Genomic DNA, 20,924 nt, shown 5'->3' on the forward strand with positions numbered 1-20,924 from the left:
CCACTGCCCTCTGGATAGAGTCTCCCTTCCCTAGCGTGTTGTACAGGCCCTTCGCGAGCCTCTTCTCCAGACACTGGTCCCCTCACAGCTGTGCTGTGGCAGTACTCCGCCGCCGGGAGTCTATGCTGCCACTTGTGTCCTCTCTGCCTCTGACCTTCCCACTCCTAGTGCCCATTCCCTGGCTGTAAATTCAGTCTTTGTGCAAATTAGCTGCTTGTCCTTCAGAAGTCACCTTAGCTGTCTCATCCTTTAGAAAGCTTGTCTGACTCTCCAGAGGTGGATTAATTGCCCTTCTGGGCTGGTAGCTGCTGTAGAAAACTGTGTTTTTTTCCTTGCCACACGGTATAGAAATTTCCGGTTACCTCTCCTTCTCCCTCTGTAGTCTCTCAGCTTCTTGAATAATAAGACTGAGCTTTGCATAATGTTAGGTACATGGTGTTTGATAAGTACTTGCTAAAGTCCTGCTCCAGTTCTGCTACTAACTGGCCCAAATCTGTATACCCTGAAACTTCCACTCACCTATTTTTACTCCCTGGACCTCATGGAACAAGTCTAATCCCATTTTTATATGATAGCCCTTCAGAATCTAGATTTCTGGGGGATAGTTCTCAGAAAGAATGAGACTGTTCCAGAATGAGTGAGTTCTTATACATGAACACAACATGAGGCTCGATCCCACAACCCTGGAATCGTGACCTGAGCCAAAATACAGAGTCGGACACTCAACCAGCTGAGCTTCCCAGGTGCGTTGGTGAGTGTAAGATGTCCTTAAAGTGAAGACATTCTGCAGAGATCAGAGTTTTGGGCTTGATTTTGTGTTAATGACTTTGAAGGCTGGGAAACTGTGAAGTTGGCTCTTAAGCACACACAGCCTTGGGGAAACTGTTCTGAGCTGTATGGCTGTCCCTCTATTTAGGCGAATTGCATTCCAGGCTAGTGGAAGAATGAGTCTTAAAGAATTAACTTCGTTCATGAAATGATAAGCGGCAGAGAAATGATGGTGTGTGGTAGGTATGAGAAGAAGGAAGGAAGGTATAAATGGAAACCCTCATCAGTTATGCTGTCCTTGATTCAGAACGAATTGGGAGCTATTAGAGATTTATAAGAAGAGGAATTATCAGAAAGAACTTAGCCGTGGGTTTTGAAGGAGATGTGGCTTTTAGGTATTTTCTCATCCTGTAAAAATTAAATGACTGATTACAGATGCATCACCCAAAGTGCCAGGGTGATGATTCAGATAGTGCTGTGCGGCTCCACCCTAAAAGGGACACGTTAGCCTGTCTTTCTGACACATTCTCCCAAAAAACTTGCCCAGTACTACCCCCATCTCTATTCTCTTATTTATTTCCAGCTCCATTTGCCCCTTTGAACCTGATTCTCCTCTCAAGAGTGAGTGAGTGTGGGAAAAGTAACTTCTCCGACAAACCTTGAGATAAGTTTCTGTAAGCCCTCAGGCAGGCTTCTCATTCTGTTCTTGTATCCAGGACAGAGGAATTAACATAAGGAACAGCCCTGGGAGCCAGTGTGGAGTCTCCACACCATGGAAGCCTGGCCCCAGCCGTGATCTCACAGCTGCCCTGAGACACCTTTTTGGGGGCTCCCTGCCTCATTCTGGATGAGATTTGTTCTTCACCCCAACCACCAGCTCTCCAGGTCTCCGAACAAACTTCTGTGCTTGTCTTTTTCATCAGTTCTCAGGAAAGGCCCAGAGGCAGCTCTTCAAACAGTTTCTCTTCCCTCTGGGATGTTTGTAAACTACTGTCACATTACCCACCAACTGGTCTACAGCCACTGGTTACACACACAGCCTGATCTTTTCAGAATTTACCATCCAAGCCCCACACGGGATGTACTGTGGGCTCTATGACCCGCTTACCAGACTGTTCCCAGCCCTGCATCCCATGCTGGGCCTCAGCACTGTGTGAGAAAAGAAAAACTTGGATGGGATCCAGCATGAGGAAAATGATTGAAAGATCAGAAAGAGGCGTTGCTATGAGAAAAGGATAAAGGAACAGGGTAGGTTTAGCTCTGGGAAGAGAGGGAACAGTGAGAGATAATAAGATATGTTGGAAAAAAAAAAAAAAAGAATTTTTTTTGTTTATTTTTGAGAGAGAGAGACAGCATGAGTGGGGTAAGGGCAGAGAGAGAGAGGGAGACACAGAATCCAAAGTAGGCTCCAGGCTCCAAGCTGTCAGCACAGAGCCCAAGGCAGGGCTCGAACTCATGAGCCGTGAAATCCTGACCTGAACCAAAGTCGGATGCTCAACTGACTGAGCCACCCAGGCACCCCTAAAGATACTTGTAATTTTTTTAATCCTTGTCTAGTGATGGACCGTCCTTGTGCAAGATGTTCCAGTGCTTAGGACAGGTTGTCCGAGGTGCTCAGGCCCTGGAGTAAGGTATTGCTCTGTGTGTTTTCTGACCCTCCTCTGATTTGCTGTGAGATTTTGATTGTGAAGAGGGGTAGCTGGCATTGCATGGGGACATGTACGATGAGGACGGTGGAGCTTCTGCAAGTTTGTTTGCCTAATGGTCCCCGAATGGGGAACCAGGATGTGTGTATGGATTCTTTCTCGTTACCATGTTGGTAGTTCTGAGAGCTGGTAAAACCTGGAGTCAGTAAGTAGAGCACGTTTGACCCTTGGGAATCTTCGGGTATGAGAAGTTTAAAAATAATTATGATAATTAGCAGCTATTCATTCAGGGCTGTTTTTTTGGTATGTGTTTATTTTTGAGAGGGAGAATAGGCACGTGAGCAAGGGAGGGGCAGAGAGTGGGGGAGGACAGAAGATCTGCACAGTCAGTGCAGAGCCTGATGCGGGACTCGAGCTCACAAATCAGGAGATCAAAACCTGAGCCAAAGTCAGACACTTATAAGCCACCCAGGTGCTCCCAGGGCACTTGACTAAACTCTTTATATTATCTCCTTACTCCTCAAAACAGTCTGTTGTGAAGGTACAGTTATTATCCTCATTTTACAAATGAGGGGTCAGGCTCAGAGAGTTTTAAAAATATGTTCAGGGTCACAGTTGGTAAGTTGCCTATCTGGGGTTCAAAAGCTAGGTTGGTCTCTCTGGCCCCAGAGCCTAAGGTCGTTTTGGGTTTTTAACAACTTTATTAAAGTATAATTTTAAAAAATAATTTACATTTTTTACAATTCACCAATTTAATTTTTTTTTTTTTAACATTTATTTATTATTGAGAGACAGACACAGAGCGTGAGCAGGGGGAGGGGTACAGAGAGGGGGAGACATAGAATCCGAAGCAGGCTCTAGGCTCTGAGCTGTCAGCACAGAGCCCGATGCGGGGCTCGAACTTACAAACTGTGAGATCATGACCTGAGCCCAAGTCGGATGCTCAACCAACTGCGCCACCGAGGCGCCCCACAATTCACCAATTTAAAGTGCACAGTTCAGTGTGGTTTCCTATATTACATTATCAGTCTCTCTTACATCAGTCTGTTGTAAAATGTATGTGACATAAATCTTGACATTTTAACCATTTTGAGTTGTGCAGTTCAGTGGCACTAATTATATCTGTGATGTTTTGCAGCCATTACCACTATCTATCTATTCCCAAAACTTTTTCATTGCTTCGAAGACACTAACCATTAGGCTCCCTGTTCCCTCTCTGCTATGCTCCCCCGTAGTCTTTAATTGGTTTTGTCTCTGTGAATTTGTGTCTTCTAGATATTTCATTTAAGTAGAACCATATATGTGTCCTTTAATGTCTAGGTTTTTTCTCTTTATATTTTCAGAATTGACCCATGTTGTATAACGTGTTGGGGTTTTTTAATGGCTCGTGCTGGGTTTATACATTTTTTCTTCTGTGTGCTTTTACTGACATTTAACAACTATCACATGAAGGAAATCAGTTTTCATACTTCGTTTCCAGTGTGTTCTTGTAACATCGGAACCATAAGTGTTCTCTTTTTTTCACGCCCCAAATGGTCCTTGTGTCTCTTTGTATTTTTACAAAGCCTTTAAGAAACAAGAACAAAACACTATGTGGTAAAAATACGTGGTCGTAGTAGAAACTCAGGAAGCATAATGAGCAAAAAAGAACTCAAGCATCTATTTATCCACAGAATCTACCATCCAGAGATAAATCATAGTGATACTATTAAATGTATTCTATCACAAAGAGCTGTTGAAATCTTTTACATATCATTTAATTTTCTTGACAGCCTATGAGAACAGGTACTTCCCTCCCTCCCCTCCCTTCCCCTTCTTCCTCTTTAATAGTTCCCAGATGAAGAAACTTGTCCTTAAGTTGCTAACTTACCCCAGGTCACAAAGCTGATAATTGGCTTAAACCTAGGGCCACATACCAAAGCATTATGCCCATCCCTCATGCAAAGCATTTATGTGTGTGTGTGTGTGTGTGTGTGTGTGTGTGTGTGTGTGTGTGTGTGTGTGTCTTCCTATTATTGGGATTGTATTATACATAATGTTCAGTAACCTATTTACTTTGTCACTGAGTATTTTGTTAACATGTGTCCATATTTGTAAATACAGGTCTCTCACATCATCCCTTTTGGTGGCTGTAATTCATGCCATTTTATAGTTATTTAACCAGCCTCTAGAGTTGAACTATAAGATTCTCCTCCTTGATTCTTTTTTAAAAACCTTGTATGACCATCCTCTTAATGCTTGACCAGCTGCCACTTCTAGATTTGCCAGAGATCTTGCAGGCACCAGGATGGCTTGGGCATGTCTTTTCCACTCTAAGATGTTCTGGTTTCTGGCTCTGGGGAGGTGAAGCACCCCCATGAACCCCTTAGCTCCTATGCAGATCATCCACCAAGGCTCAGAAGTCAGGCCAGAGCCAGCCAGCCTTCCTACTGAGCCTCACACCAGATCTCCCTGTTTTGTTTTTTTTTTTCCAACGTTTTTTATTTATTTATTTATTTATTTATTTATTTATTTATTTATTTATTTTTGGGACAGAGAGAGACAGAGCATGAGCGGGGGAGGGGCAGAGAGAGAGGGAGACACAGAATCGGAAACAGGCTCCAGGCTCCGAGCCATCAGCCCAGAGCCCGACGCGGGGCTCGAACTCACGGACCGCGAGATCGTGACCTGGCTGAAGTCGGACGCTTAACCGACTGAGCCACCCAGGCGCCCCAGATCTCCCTGAGTTTTATGGCAGAGTAGAACTGGAAAAAGACTTAACACTGACAGGCAGCCTTTTAGAGTTTGAGGGTAATTTGTTTATCACAGACTCAAGATCCTCATGACATAGAATTACTTACTCCCCGAAATAAAGAAGCTCAGCCTAAACTCCTCCAGTTTTCTTTTGGTATTTCAGTGCTTCTGACAGGTTAGGATGCTCCGTTCTCCCCAGTGAACTCTTGCTGTCATTCACATCTCAAGAATGAGTACGGCCTTCAGGAATGAGAGGGTGGGTTGTATACATTAGTGCTGGCCAAGTTTGCACTGTTTATCTTACTGGAAAGTCAACAGTGTGACTATTAACCTCCTGCACAATTAAGATGTAGGCTTTTTGTTATGTTGTTCTTAAACATGTCGCTAAATCTGATTTTTATGAGGCAGAGAGAGATGGGGAGAAAAAGGGAAAATCTGGCCATTCAGGGGGCTGAGAGGGATCAACACCTGGAGCTGCTGTTGGAACTTGCAAGTCTGGCAGCCAGTGGCATTGAGTGGTCAGGGAAGTCTAGATCGGTCTGCAAAGGTACTTGGCCTGGCTGCGTTTGCTTTTACTTACCAGGTTAAGTGGGTCTTTTGAACAGATGAGATTTCTTTAGAGAAGCTGAAGGACAATGAGACTTCTTTTTAAAAGAAGCCTTCTGCTCTTGAAAAAAGAGCACTTGTTATTTAAAAAATTAAAAAGGAAATGCCTTATAGTTAAACCTTTAGGTTCCAGTGGTCATCAACTCATTCCTAGTAAAATGAGCTGAACAGTAAATACGAGGCACAAAGAATGAGGAAGAAAACAGAGTTAAACAGAAGTGGCTGAGGGCACACATTCCAAAGCACCACTCCCTGCTGCCTCCTCCTGCAGGTATGGCCCCAGACAATTTGATGAACCAAGGAATTTTCTTGTAATAACGATAGATTACCTATTGCATAGATAACATTATTTACACCCCCAGAATGTGTCCTCCCCTCCTTTCCTATGTTCGTGTTGATTACTGCCACTGCTATTTGCTAACAAACACTGTATGATACTGTGCACTTACTCTGTGCCTCTCAGGTTCTCAGTGACTTTTTATGATGAACCTTTGTGATGGTCTGTATTTTTATCAGAGGAATTAGGTAAATTGCTCAAAGTTGTGCAGCCAGCAACATTTACAACTAAAAGACTTCCTTAAAGAGGAGAAACACTGGTTTGACTTTCAGGTGAGACTTTACTGAGTCACTACTCACCACGTTTCCGGAATTACCTCATGTGACACATTCTGACACAAAAAGGTCATTTGTTCTTCTCTTGTCAAATTTTCTTTTCAGTGACCATCTGCTGACTCCCTGAAGTTTACAGCTCTTCCAGCACTTTCTGCATGACAAATCACATCTTCCTAATAGCCTGCACTATGAAATTAATAAGGAGTTCCATCTCTACATAGTGTTCCTCAAGTATAACTTCTGCTCCCCACCCCACCCTGCCCTGCGATCACTGGATATATTCAATTAAGTAAGAATTACGTTTCAGGTTTGTAGAGAATGAGGTCCTTCTGTGGCTCAGCATCAATGCCTCGAATTTGGGCTGGAGAAATAAAAGATGATGGTATTCATCCAGCATCTGACCCACAGTAGGTACTTATTAGTAAATACTCTTTGCAAAGAGGTGTGGTATAATTTGAGAGAAAGTAGCCCTGACTAAATTTTTGGATAGAGTGGACTTTATTCATCCATGCTGGCCCTGAACTGCGTTTAAGAACTAGTTTAGTCTGTCTTTGTTTTTAATGTTTATATATTTTTGAGACAGAGCATGAGCGGGGGTGGGGGTGCAGAGAGAGAGACATACACAGAATCCAAAGCAGGCTCCAGGCTCTGAGCTGTTAGCACAGAGTCCAACACAGGTCTCGAACTCATCAACTGTGAGATCATGACCTGAGCCAAAGTCCAATGCTCAACCCACTGAGCTACCCAGGCGCCCTGCTTAGTCTCTCTTTGTTGTTTTTTAAGTAATGACCAGTTTCTTCATCCATCCATGGGCTCATGGTTCAGTACTGTCAGGAAACATCGTTCATTTCTATCACAGAGTGTCAGGTTGAATTGTCCTCCCTGGAACCCGTGTCACCTCGGAAAGCCTAGGGGATGAAGAGAAGCAGTTCTTAGACAGCAACAGATGTTTCTACAAGTGAAGTTTTGCTTTGTACTCAGGATTTGATCTGACGCACCAGATTATAAAACCAAGAATAAAGGAAGGGAGGATTTTGGAGAAGATGGAAAAGGACACATTTCTGAGTTTTCTGTGTGCTAGCAGTGTTGTTACCTGTAGGCAGGAAGTTCTAGGTCTACTGATGGCTTTGTTCCTATAGGCTTTTCATAGTTCACAGTAATTGGCAATATGTGACTTTTTAGATTTAAGTGATGGATTTTTAGCCTCCCTGAAAGAGATGTTTAAAACACCATGGCACAGAGCAATACTTAGCAGCCTCTGCCATAGCCATCAGCATTGTGTGCTCAGGCATCTGATACTGAGTAAGGGAGACTTACTTTAGAATGGTGGTGATGATTGGGCATTCAGGTCACTTTTAAAATCTTTCAAATAGCAATCACTATGATGCCATGAGCAATAGGTGTCCTCGTTATTTTGTGTCTTCCTTATATCCTCCAAATACCATTTAGAGGCTGGGGCAGGAATAGTTTGGGAAAACATGTTTATGCCTTGGACTTTTTACATTTGGTACACATGCAGTTTGGCTACGATACTCCTCTTGGCTTCGATGGGCCTGGCTTGTGGCCATGTCGGATTCTCTGGCTGCATAATTCTCAGTGCACTGACAGCCAGGACAGTGGGATGGCTAGGGTGGCCGTGCTGGTGGTGATTATAGTAGAGTGCTCCTACCACCACAGTCAGGAAGATGATAAATGATATACATAGCTTCTCTATGTTAATTGATTTGTTTGATTTTATACTTGTAATTTCAGTTTGAATTTCTAGGAGTCAAAATTTTAGTACCACATGAGAAGCTAGGAGGAGCAGTAGAACTTTTCAGCTATCCATATCTAGAGATGATGGCATTTTACCTCAGTGGGTCTTTATCATCCACGTAGGACTGACACCTTTTAGTCTATGGGCTCACTCTTTTTGGTGATTGGAAAGGCCTCTTGGGAATACAGAATGTTAGCATAAGCTAGTGCCCATTTTTTGTTGTCGTTCCCATAAAGATGGGTACATTTTCATGTGTTGTAAAATTTATGCTTGGAATTTTTTGACATAGCCACCACTATTTAACTCACAGTTCTTTTCAGAACAGGCTGTAGAGCAAGATTGCTCTGACATGAGGAAACCAAGAAGGTGGAAGCAGGGATGACAGGTTTGCTAGTGTGGCCCACCCATATCTATGCAGTCTCTGCAGCCCAGTACATTGTGCTCTACCAATGGTTTGTGAATATTGTCGACATTCGCTGTGCATAAATCAAGGGTAAATAGCTGAGGCCAGCCAGCGAACACAGATGGCGGGAACCAAAAGAGTTGCTTGGCTCATAGAGCAGGAGCTCAGTTCAGACACACATTCCATTGAGAAATCCCTCACACGGCCCATGGGCCACAATGCTTCTGTGTGTCTGGATTTGTGTTATTTGTACCCCAAGGTAGGTTTTGAAGTTCTGACTCCATTCCCTAAGTCAATTTCAGTCTCTTTAAGACCGATAGCTGTGACAAGTTATTCAAGTTTCTGCCTTTTTATCTAGACTGGAACCTGTACAGATATAAACTGATGTTTTCTTAAAAGTCAGTGCCGCTAAACTAGAAATCATTGGGTTGATTATACGTTTCTCAATTTTACATGCTCCTGAATAGTGTAAGAAGTTGCAGCCACTTGGTAATATCAGTTAAATTTAAGAAACGTCATTGAATATCTTTTGTGTGCTAAACCTAGGTGCTGGGGGTAGGAGATTACAATTTGGGGAATAAGAAAGGTACAGAAAGTTCATTTTCAGTGTGAGTGATAGAGGGCAGTGATCAAGGTACACACGTACTATTGAGGGAGCTATCGGAAGGATATGTGGTCCATCCTGGGTTTTCAAGAGTGCGACATGCCTTAATGAAGACTTCTTTAGGCAGCACCTGTTCCAGCTGAGAATCAGTTCGGCTTTGTTAACTGTCAAAGAAATACACATCAAAATAATGGAGAGATGTTTTGCTTATAAAATTGTTGGGTTTTGTTTAGTTTTGTATTTAATGATAATTCCCAATGTTGTCATATTAAAAGTTGGTATAAATGTATCTGTTTTTATTGGGAAGATAATATGGAAACAGTCCAGCAGAGTAAGATTTATCAAGGTTCTTAAAAATGCTTATCACCTTAGACATAGGTTCTTTTTGGGGTTTTTTGTTTTTTGGTTTTTTTTCTTTCTTTAGAGAGAGCAAGCATAAGCTGGAGGGGGGCAGAGAGAAAGGGAGACAGAGGACCTGAAGCAGGCTCTGTGCTGAGAGCAGACATGGACGCTTAACACACAGACACGTAGCCACCCAGGTGCCCCTAGACCTAGTTTTTCTAAGAATTATCTCAAAGATTTACGCCTAACAGCACTAATTAAAAACTGAACGTCTGCTCTAGAACATGTACTGTGCTAGGCACTGGGGATACAGTGGTGAGCAGCACAGACCCAGGCCCTGCACTCAAGGAGCTTATTATGGTTTAGTAAGATAGTTTTGTAGGTGGTCTGTTTTCACAGACTAAGTGGACCTCTGTCCAAGTAGCTGTTTCATTAAAAAAACACCTTGGGGCGCCTGGGTGGCGCAGTCGGTTAAGCGTCCGACTTCAGCCAGGTCACGATCTCGCGGTCCGTGAGTTTGAGCCCCGCGTCAGGCTCTGGGCTGATGGCTCGGAGCCTGGAGCCTGTTTCCGATTCTGTGTCTCCCTCTCTCTCTGCCCCTCCCCCGTTCATGCTCTGTCTCTCTCTGTCCCAAAAATAAATAAAAAACGTTGAAAAAAAAAAATTAAAAAAATTAAAAAAAAAAAAAAAAAAAAACACCTGTCCCTCCCCATGTTCTTGAAAATACTTCTCCCTTTTTGGGGCGCCTGGGTGGCGCAGTCGGTTAAGCGTCCGACTTCAGCCAGGTCACGATCTCGCGGTCTGTGAGTTCGAGCCCCGCGTCGGACTCTGGGCCGATGGCTCGGAGCCTGGAGCCTGTTTCCAATTCTGTGTGTCTCCCTCTCTCTCTGCCCCTTCCCCGTTCATGCTCTGTCTCTCTCTGTCCCAAAAATAAATTTAAAAAAAAAAAAAAAAAACGTTGAAAAAAAAAAAAAAAAAAAAAAAAAGAAAATACTTCTCCCTTTTCAACTTTCTTCCCTTACCAAAAATGGTGAGTAGCAACTGGAAGTTTTAGTAAAAGGCTAGCTGTTGTTTAGATGAAGGAAGAAGTTTCTTTTTCTTCCTTCTTACGCCCTCCAGGATTCTCCGTACAGCACAGGTTGTTGATGGTTCTCATACACCCTCTCTGTGATCCAGACCTGCAGTTTCTCCTGGCTTCTTTCTCCTTTACTCGGTACTCATGTACACATAGACATATACACATGTCTCTAAGCTAGTTTTTGTAAAAACAAGTGAAAATCACCTCAGGGGTATGCTTTTCTTATAAATTTAAGTATTAATTACATAATTGTCATGGCCCAGAAAAGCAGATCAGAATTACCATGTTTTCAAAATTAACCTCTTAAGATATTCATCCACCCTGAAGTAATATTTTCTCTTTTGTTTTTCAGGGTAGTGACCTGTCTTTTCTAACTTGGTTAAGAGTTTAAGCTTTATGGTTTTGGGGGAAGGTGTTTGGCCAGGCAAAACCACCATCTTTTTTTTTTTCTTTTTTTCTTTTTTTCTTTTTTTTTTTTTTTAAACATTTACTTATTTTTGAGAGAGAGAAAAAGAGAGTGAGCCGAGAAGGGGCAGAGAGAGGGGAGACACAGAATCCGAAGCAGGCTCCAGGCTCCGAGCCGTCAGCACAGAGCCCGATGCGGGACTCGAACCCACGAACCGTGAGGTGAGATCGTGACCTGAGCCGAAGTCTGGCGCTCAACCGACTGAGCCACCCAGGGGCCCCATACCATTTTAGCACAGTGGTTAAGAGCAGGAGCTCTGGAGCCACATGGTCTGTATTCAAATTATGGCTTCACTCCCAGCTGCGTGGCATTGGGCCTGTCACTTAATCACTTAGCATCCTCCATTTGTGACATGGAGATAATAATAGCAGTACCTACCTCAGAAGGATGTTGTGGAGAAGAAGTAGGTTCAAGTCTGTGAATTATTTTGCACAAAGTACGTGCTGTATAAATATCCTTATTCCTGTTTGATATGCAAACAACCCCATTGACTAGCCACACTACCACTCATGTGTACGATACTGAAATCCCTTTATAATCTAAATTATCTGCCATAGATGGAAGAGGCTCTTGTTTCAGCAACAAAAGAGGGAGCAGACTCACTTCAACTGACAGTACAGAAAGAGGGGGAGTGGGTATGTTGTTATGCAAAAGGGAGAGTATATTCATTCAGCAAGTGTTCATTGAATGGCTACTTTGTGTCAGACACTGAAAGGGTACACTAGCGAGTACAGCTGCAGTGGTCCAGCCTCGTGGAGCTTAGCGAAGTCTCTAGCAGAGTGGAGCTGGGCAAATGTTTTTGTATTGTTAGTATAAAACCAACACTTTCTGGAAGTGCAGCTCCTGTTACACTCTAGATTTGATTGCAGTTGTTAAGAAATCCATGGTCTCAGAGAGGCTGGCAAAATACCCTCCAAGTTCAGTTGCCCGTGTCTGGGAAGGGAATTGCCTGGGGAAGAGCTGGGGCACCCTCATCCCTGCAGTTGCACCGCTCAAGAAGGAAGACGAATGAAAGTATCCAGCGGTGGTGAACGGGAGTAGATAACAATAGTGACTTAAAGCAAGTCTCCAGAGGAACAGTTTTTCTTCCTGCTTCTGCTCTGGGTTCCCTCCACCTCTCAGATCAGGCATCACATCTTTTTAAAGCCACGGATTATATTGGATAGTTTTTTGGCGTAGAACAGCTGGGCAGTAATAAAAGAACAGGACTGTTGAGAGCAGTGACCGCTCAGAGGCATGACAGAAAATCATTAAGTGGAGGAGAAGGGACGCTGGGCCAGCTGAATCAAGACCAACTTGATTTTGGAATTTCCTTGGCATCCTTATTTTGTGGGTCTAGGTTGGCCTTCCTGCAGGTTTGAAGAGTTGCTGCAGGAATATGTGTTACGAGAGAAAAAAGTGGAGTGGGGAGACTGGAGGTTAGCAGGAAGCCAGTTTAAAAGTCAAAAGGCTACTAAATCAGTGTAGGTGAGAACCTGCAGTTCGGTAGTAGAAGCAGGGGTGGAAGGGGAGAGGCGAGATGGTAGCAGCTCCAGGGTGGCTCGGTCAGTTGAGCGGCTGACTCTTGATCTGTGCTCAAGTCATGATTTCATGGTTCCTGAGATCTAGCCCCGCATCAGAGCTCAGCCTCAGAATTGGAGCCTGCTTGAGATTCTCTCTCCCTTTCTCTCTGCCCCTTCTCTGCGCGTGCTCACGCTCTCTTGCTCTCTCAAAATAAACTTAAAAAAAAAAAAAAAAAGCGTAGTGGAAATGCAATCAACATAGAGAGGCGGGAAGTGAAGGGTTGGATTCTGGACAAAGATGACTGATTCACGATTCACATCCTGGGTCTGTCACCTGCTATGAGTCACGTGGTGGTTCTTTAACCTCTGTGTACCTCTGCTTCCTTGCCATGTAAAACGGGCGAATATTCCTACCTTCCACAAGGAGCACGGTGTGTGGCACGAAATGTGCTTGGTGAGCATTAGCTACTACTCTGTTACTACTGTTGTCGCTGTTGCTGGTATCTTTGTCATCTTTACTGTTATTAGGACTCAGCAGTTGTCTGGACATGGAAATGAAGGAGACCTTGAAGCTGAATAAATGGGATAAAGGAAAATGTGGGGAGGTGAGAAGAGAAATTGGTTGTGAGTGACAGTTCACCTTTGGATGAGTTGAGCTAGATGACTTTGGAATGTTTACATTGGAGTGGGCATCAAAGCTGCCGATTAATGGGTTATCCTAAACAGAACTCACAATTGAAACAATGGAAGTTGCCAAGGGCCATGATAGAGAGTAGATAGAAATAGAAGAGACCTGAGCACACACTTGATTACTCTTGGTGTCTCGGGCATTTAGTACAGTTAGCTCCGTGTGCAGAACAGAAGAATTACAGTTGTGATTTGTGCTGGGTGGTGCTGAAGACATCCTTTCAGCTTCTCACCAAATCTTTTGATTCCTCCTTTACACTTCTGCAATTCTTAGGGAGCCAGTGAAAGTATGTGACCTTTTCTGGGAACTGTCTGTTTCCTAGGGCTACCACAGTAAGTTACCACCAGTGGGTGGCTGAAAACAAATTCTCTTGCAGTTTAGGAGGACAGAAGTCTGCAATCAAGGTGTCAGCAGTGCTGATTCCTCCTGGAGGGCTCTAAGTGACAGACCCTCTCATGCCTCTCCTAACTGTGGTGGCTGCTGGCAGTCCTCGGCATTCCTTGCCTTGTAGACACGTAATTCCAGTCTCTGTCTCCGGCTTCACATCACCATCTTCTCTGTGTCCTCTCCTCTAATAGGAACATCAGTCGTTGGATTTAGCACCCTCCCCAAATCCAGTATGATTTCATCTCAAGGTCCTTAAATAACTACACCTGCAAAATTCCTGTTTTCAAAAAAGTTTCCAGGTAAATGCTAATTTTGGGAGGACACTGTTCAACCCACTGCCAGAGCTAGTTAGTGTGCCGGGCCACCGAAGCTGGCATATGCTGCATTCTTAACCCTGACACGAGAAGAGTGTGTCCTGATAGGATAGTCTACAAAAGAGTCAGCCTTGGAAGACTGATTTTTGAGGGGTTTACTTAACAGACATGGACCAACTACTTGTGAGATACGTGTGAATGGGAGTCCTTGATCTATTTTTTCTTTCAAATTTGATTTTTTTTCATCAAAAATGGAATTTGTCATTATATTTAGCCTTTGGTTTTTTCTGGTCAAGGCTTCATTTATCAGGCAAGCTCTCCTTAAGGACTCTGCTTAGGTTTATTCTAGTAAACGGAGTATGCCAAAAACTAGAGATGAGGACCACCCCTGCTCTAAGGCCTGTCACCACCACCACTGGTGGTATGTGGGGGGATGTGGGCAGGATGCTGTATGGAAGGGAGCCTGAACCATAAGACAAAGAGACTGGGATTCTGGTCCCAGTTCAGACACTATGAGTTAGCTGTAAGACCTTGAATAGAGTTCCTGCCCTTTTCTCCAGAGCTTTGGATGAGTATCCAGAATGATAATGGATATACACCCTCTTAGCTGTGTATGAAAATGTATGCAAATACAACATGTTATTAAAACAGGGTTGAAATAGAATCTTATTTAAGAAGTCACATTTATATCCTCTCGTGTCTCTCTTCTGTGTATATTTGTCTCCCACATAGAATTGAATTAACCTACAGTTTGATCGTTGCCTCTTCTGAAGGGCAAGGTAGAAGTTCTATCCTCTTTTCTCTGTTGTTTTTATCGAGCATAGAGCAAGTGGTTGACTTCTTGATACTTTGTGATCCACTGTGCTAGGCTCTGGGTGAGCAGGGAGTGAGAACATGCAGTCCTAGAGGTAAGTGCTGTGCCTGGGAGACAGAGGATGCAGCAGAACACAGACAAGGTGCTCCTTCCCTGCCACCCAAGGAAGTGACATCTTAGTAGAGTCCTTTGAAGAAAGAATACAGGTTAAGGCAGTTGAAAGGAGAGAATGCCCTGGCAGAGGGAGCTAGTGTGTACGAGGCCTGGAGGTGGGGGGGGAACGGGCATGGTCCAGCAATGAGAATGATCCTAGACCGTGATGAGGAGGCAGGTGAGAGCCGGGTCTGCTAAGGCAGATGATGGCAAGATCATATGCAGTCTTCTAGGCCGTGGTATCTGGAGATCAGACACTGTCCTGGGAGCAAGGAGAAAGCACAGAAAGGTTTTAATCAGGAGAGTGACATTGCAGAATTGTGTTTTCAAAGTTGTCCTGGCTGCAGCGTGACTGCCAGGAGGACTGTGAGGAGGCCTTTTCGGTAACCCGGTGGTGGTAGTTAAGATGAGAGTGGCTGATGGGACGGGTTCAGTGGGGCCTTGGTGAAAGACCACCAGGTCACCATGGCTTGGGCATCTGACTGGCATCTTTCACTGAAATCTGGAACCGAAGGGGACAGGCAGTGGGAGGGAGGGACTGTGTTTAGTTTCAGACGTGTTGAGTATGAGATTGCCGTGGAATATTTCCAAGTAAAAATATCCAAGAGGCAGAGTAAATACTGACCTAAAGTTCCTGGACCTTGTGTTCTCAACTGCATTCAGGTTAAGTCCATTAAAGATTATCCGTGTCCCTCTTGCTCTCTGTTGTTTTTGAGAGTCAGTTCATCTTTATCTGTTTCAGTGTGACTTCACACCGGAAGCTTCGCCCTTCTGCGTGTTTGTTTCCGCATCCAAAATGAAAAGGCAGACAAGATGATCTTCATTAGCTGTTTTTGTTTAAACCTCTGTCAGACACTGCTCTTTTTTTCTTTTCAAAGGGATTGGAAGATGGAGTTGGGGAAGTTTCTAGTCCTTGTTTGCCAGAATACAGTTTGAGCTTTTCCGGTTGTATATTCTTATGCTAAAAAAAAAGGCTTATTCAGATGTATATTGTGAGCCCTCAACAACTGTATCCTTCAGAGGTGCGAAAGGAGAAAGGATGTTGCTGGATCTGGAGTAATGGGAGAGGACTGACCCATCACCCTCTCAGCAGAGGGTCGGATTAGGCCCAGACACAAAGCCCTGGCCCTGATCTCTCCCCTCACTGGGGGGTCAAGAGCCTATGTAGTCAAGGGGAGTCTCTCCCCCCCACCCCCCTCCCAAGCCAAACTGTGGTCATCCTAATGGGCTCAGGGCAGCAAATCTTCTCTTTTTTTCAGCCTTCCCATCCTATTAAGTTGAACAGGATCAGCAGTGACTCAGGAAGGTGAAACCCACTGGAGCCAGCCCATCTGCTCCCCTGCTGCTGCCCGCACCTTTGTTGGTTCATCTGTGTGTGTGAAGGGCTTGTGCTATGGAAAACCTGTCTCTTCAGTTGTTTTAATTTTCTCAATACCACACATTAGCAACCAAAAAGAATATACAAAATTCAGCTTACTACCCTCTTCTGCCAAGAGAGAGTATGTGGATTTTCAGAGATTCCTCAGCATCCTAGTGAAATGTACGTGTCTGTGAGGGCTTGCTTTGCCACAGGTGTGACCGTAGCCTGGTCCAGCTGTCCCCACCGTGCCTATATTGCTCTGTCACTAGTGGCTCTGGGCCAAGCAGGTGCTGTCAGGCTGGATCTGCTTTGACCCTCCAGTTTCTCTCACAGAACAAGTCCACAATCATTGCTCTCATTTGCATTTTCTCTCTCCACGTATTTCATCCATTCATTAAACAAACTGCTGTGTAGCAGGTACTGTGCTAAGCTCTTTGAGAGCAACATGCATAACACTTGGCTCAAGCATCTTGATCCATTAAGAAAGACAAGAAGGCAACTTGTATCAGTGGTTCTCAAATTTAGGCATCCATCAGATTCACCTGGGGGGGCAGAATTCTGATTCAGTAGGTCTGTACTGGAGCCAAGAATTTGCATTTCTGCCAAGCTCCCAGGTGATGCCACCATACTTTGAGAAGTACTGACTCACAAGACTGGGTGCACTGTGGGTGCCATAGTGCAGCTATGAAGATAAAGTTTGGGAGCGCAGAGGAAGGAGTAAATAGTTTGACTTGGCTTATTCACCTTTCTTCCTTTCATTTCACCTGTACTTCCTGGGTCAGATTTTTCTGCACTTTGTGAGGCCCTAAACGCTCACTTGAGGACTCCCTCAGCATTCCAAAGTACTTCAGGCACTGAAGTCTGTGTTAGGAGAGCCTGTTTGGTTCTGTCCCAGTCATTCCCAAAGTCATCCCAGTGTTCTTTGTTTCTTCCCCTGCTCTGGCTGCTCATGGCCCTCCCTCCCTCCAGTGGGTTTTTTTCAGGAGCTGCAGGAATGAGTTCAGTCTTCAGACTTGGAAGAGGAGCTTACATTGTCTTTTTTTTTTTAAAGTTTATTTTTGAGAGAATGCAAGAGACAGAGTGTGAGCAGGGAAGGGGCAGAGAGAGAGGGAGACACAGAATCCAAAGCAGGCTCCAGGCTCCGAGCTGTCAACACAGAGCCCAATGTGGGGCTCGAACTCACAAATCACGAGATCATGCCCTGAGCCAAAGTTGGATGATTAACTGACTAAGCCACCCAGGTGCCCCAAGAGGAACTTGCATTAAAAACCGGTCCATGGGTGAGCACAGCTATAACAGCAGTTTTCATTGTTCTCTGGAACCCTGGTGTACCTGGGAGACAAACATGGGGGTTGAAGTCCTCCAGCTACCCCACCATCAAGGCAACCAAAATTCACTACACTTTATTTAAAAAGGGATTCTGGGGAAAGTTAGTTTGAAGAAAGGGTTCCAACTGCTTTTATTTTGAACTTTGAAAATTACTGTTCTGTAACATGTGTTCCGGTTCAAGTCTCCTTTTTGCTCATGGTTTTTGTTTTAGTGTGGCAAATACTGGAAGGATTGGGGAATTTTAGATCTAGTTCCTATGGATATTTCCTAAGTTTTCCTTTAATAAAGAAAACAGTGGTGTATCTTTAAGCAGCTTTTAAAGTTTTCCACCAGGCCCCATTAAGTCTACCAAGCATTATTACACACTAAGTGCTAGTCTCAGAGCTGGCGCCAGGGGTGCAGGCTGGATCCTGCCTTCCTGAGCTCTCACTGGCCAACCGGTGGGCACTTGGTTTTGAGGACTCCTCCTCTCCCCAGTGCCCTCCAGCTCAGAGCGTTTCCACTGGCACGTTTTGAGCTCATCTTCCTCCCGACCAGCCCACTCTGCTGCACATCTCTTGACATTTATGGTAACTCCAGATTGCGTCACAAGGGGAGAAGGGAAGGGTGGTGAGATGTGTGACGGGATTTATCCAATGTGAGTTCGCTCCAGTCTCTCTTAGGCCTTCACTCCACTACCTGACTTGTACCGTCAGCAGCTTTGGGTTGGGGACTTTGTTTCCAAATGTCCCATTCTGGGCTAGGTTTAGTGCAGATGCAGGTCAGTGAATAGTCTCCGAGCATCAGTCTAGACCCAGTGGGAAGTAATGCTGTAGGATAAAAATGTAGAAATGTCTGGAAATCATAAATTCCATTTGTCAAGGCTGAGATTGAAACCCTGACTCCCCCTATCTCCACTATCTCTCTCTCTAGGATCAGATAGCTTTTGCCAAAAAAGTTTTATTTAATTCCGTGGGAGTGCTTGAATTTATGCCCCATTTCTAGGATCAGATATCATAAAAGACATTTCATTTTTAAAACTTTCACCCCCAACTTGGCCAGTTCCTATTAGGCAACAGGATGAGGAAGGGCTGCCATCAGGCTGCAGGCCCTGCGTAGTCCTCTCCGCTGGCATTTAGAGTCTCCTGCTGTCACAGTAGGACTGAGCAAGCATGGGCTAAGACATTAGTGTGCTGGGTCCTGAGACTTTCTTGACTTTTTTTTTCTTTTTCTTTTTTTAAAGGCTCAGAATGTCTTAAAATAGCATGGTAGCTGAAATAACAGTAACAACAACAACAATAATAGCTTGCCATTCCTGAGAATGGTTGTTTGTTTGAAATCCGAGGCATGGGTTCTGGCAACAGTTTCCACAAGCGGGGCTCCCACAAGAGTTGCTCTAATGGAAATCATATGGTCTCATCATGACCGGAAACACAGAGGTCTGTTAAGCATTCTCCCAATCCCTCTGTTAGGAATTTTCTTACAGAAGCTTCAGACACCTACATACCCTAGAACTGGAAATAGGTGGTGTAGACCTGATCATTTTAAAGAGGCTTATGATGCTACTGTTATCCCCGTCAAATAATATCAGTCTACTCTTTGAGCTAGGCTTTCCAGCCTGGATATGCAAACAGTCTGTATTCCCATCACTAAGTCCTGAGGAGGACCTTTTTTTTTTTTTTTTTTTTTTTTTTTTAAACTGCCTTGTTGAGAAAGGGATTCGGGGAGTCCGGCCAGCCATGGTTACAGCACTCCACATTGTCGAGATCCACAGGCTGCCTTCTGAATGGATAGTCCCTAGTAAGCTCTGGAATCTCCATCTTTTCAGAAGTTCTTGCCATGCTGGCCAGCTGTGGAAAAACTCCCCAGCTTCACATGCACCTACAGGCTCTGCTGCTTTCCGGTTGCTCCGTACAGCAGTTCCCACATCACATTCAGGGAAGTTCTGTTTCCAGCCCCCTTCCCACACTAAAAACCCTGCCCAGAGCCAGAGTTTTGGCAGATGGCGAGAATGAGTGAGACCTGGAATAAGCAGGCCTAAGGTGACTTCTTCCATGTGGGAAGGAGTGAAATGACTTGATTGACCTTGGGTCACGTGCACTCTAGACTTCTGGAAAGTCCTGAATGGCAGAGTCTCTAATGGCTTTATAAGTCACCTTTTCCTGACTCCTTCAGCAGTCCTGGGTAGCATCCTTGGCCTACTTGATTTCAGATTTTGACAGGTGATAAAAGCACATACTGAGATTGCTGCTTTACAGAGTCCAGATTCATAACTATTGACTGATGTTATTTTTGCCTTTGCTGAGACGCTCCCTCATGTGTTTGCTGTTACTTTAATGGATTGCTTCCTGATACATTCTGAGCCCCGGGCACTTGCCCTTCAATCTGGCAAACTGCAGCTTGACCTGAATGGAATCAGATTGAGACCCGTCAGTTGGCAACATGACTCACTTTTTTTTCCTAGAAAATATAGTTTGTGTAAGCAGTGACTATGAATGTTCTAATTTGCATCTTTGTGGAGCTTAACTTTAATCAGGATACTCCAGCCTTTTTCACTTCTATTCTCTGAATTTTTAACATTTTAAATGTCTTGTAGGCACAACGTCTGGCTCTGTGCTTCTGAGTGTTAAATGGGTAATGCTTGGTGATCATGACTTATCAGTTAGTAGTAATTACACTTCTAAGCAGAGAAGTTCTACAGTTCAGGTCTGTTTGGGTCCTGCCAGTAAGCCATTATTCTCTCAGAGACTCTGCAGTGGGTTTTCATGGGATATCTCCTACCAGTTGTCTTTCTTCCTCTTTTCCTCGGAGGGCCACGTGTGCAGTTTTGTGCAGGAAATCCCCACTGTTCTTGTGTTCCCCCAGCTCCAGTTGGAAAGACATCAGAGTGTCCGGGGCAGAGCCCAGGCCCGACATCTCAGCAGGCCAGACAGGCAGCAGATGCCTGTTGCCTTTTTTCACTTTGTATTTACCATTCCCTTGCTTAGAGTTTGGGGACCAAAACCAGCAGGTTATTAAAGGAATGAGAGTAATTTGACTCCTGACATCGATTGGGGCTCGGGGTTGTTTGGTGTTTTGTTTCTGATTTGAAAGCAGCTGTTTGGTAACCACTAACTCTTCCCTTATTCTTTTCTTGCAGATGAGCTCACAGTGCCTGCACTTTACCCCAGTAGCCCTGAAGTGTGGGCCCCGTACCCTCTGTACCCAGCGGAGCTAGCGCCTGCTCTACCTCCTCCTGCTTTCACCTATCCCGCTTCACTGCATGCCCAGGTAATTTATACCCATCGGCCACGACTTCACTCACTCCACCACTGGTCCTTTCAAACCCGGTTCCCCAGAGCACACCGTACAACTAACACCTATCCAAGCTAACAGACCCACCTG

The 20,924-nt window shown here is 44.5% G+C and overlaps 1 protein-coding gene and 1 long non-coding RNA gene across 11 annotated transcripts in view; both read left to right on the plus strand.

Annotated features, from left to right (window-relative positions):
- RBPMS (RNA binding protein, mRNA processing factor) overlaps positions 1-20,924 on the plus strand; it is a 185,001-nt gene that overhangs the window by 137,330 nt on the left and 26,747 nt on the right. For 7 of the 10 annotated variants that reach the window (XR_009258992.1, XR_009258989.1, XR_009258988.1 and 4 more), the window contains one exon: positions 20,680-20,810. The exons of the other annotated variants lie outside the window; for them this stretch is intronic. Coding sequence is in view for 4 of the 7 variants with exons in the window: in XM_058720179.1 (XP_058576162.1) it covers positions 20,680-20,810 (131 nt within the window). In the remaining 3 variants the exon portion in view is untranslated. The remainder of the gene's footprint in view (positions 1-20,679; positions 20,811-20,924) is intronic. 10 annotated transcript variants of the gene reach the window in all.
- On the plus strand, positions 5,130-7,720 carry LOC131506517 (uncharacterized). Its single transcript, XR_009258998.1, has 2 exons — positions 5,130-6,362; positions 6,471-7,720. It is a non-coding gene; the product is annotated as an uncharacterized LOC131506517 (long non-coding RNA).

Source organism: Neofelis nebulosa, chromosome 3 (assembly GCF_028018385.1).
Source record: "Neofelis nebulosa isolate mNeoNeb1 chromosome 3, mNeoNeb1.pri, whole genome shotgun sequence".
NCBI classification, from domain to species: domain Eukaryota; kingdom Metazoa; phylum Chordata; class Mammalia; order Carnivora; family Felidae; genus Neofelis; species Neofelis nebulosa.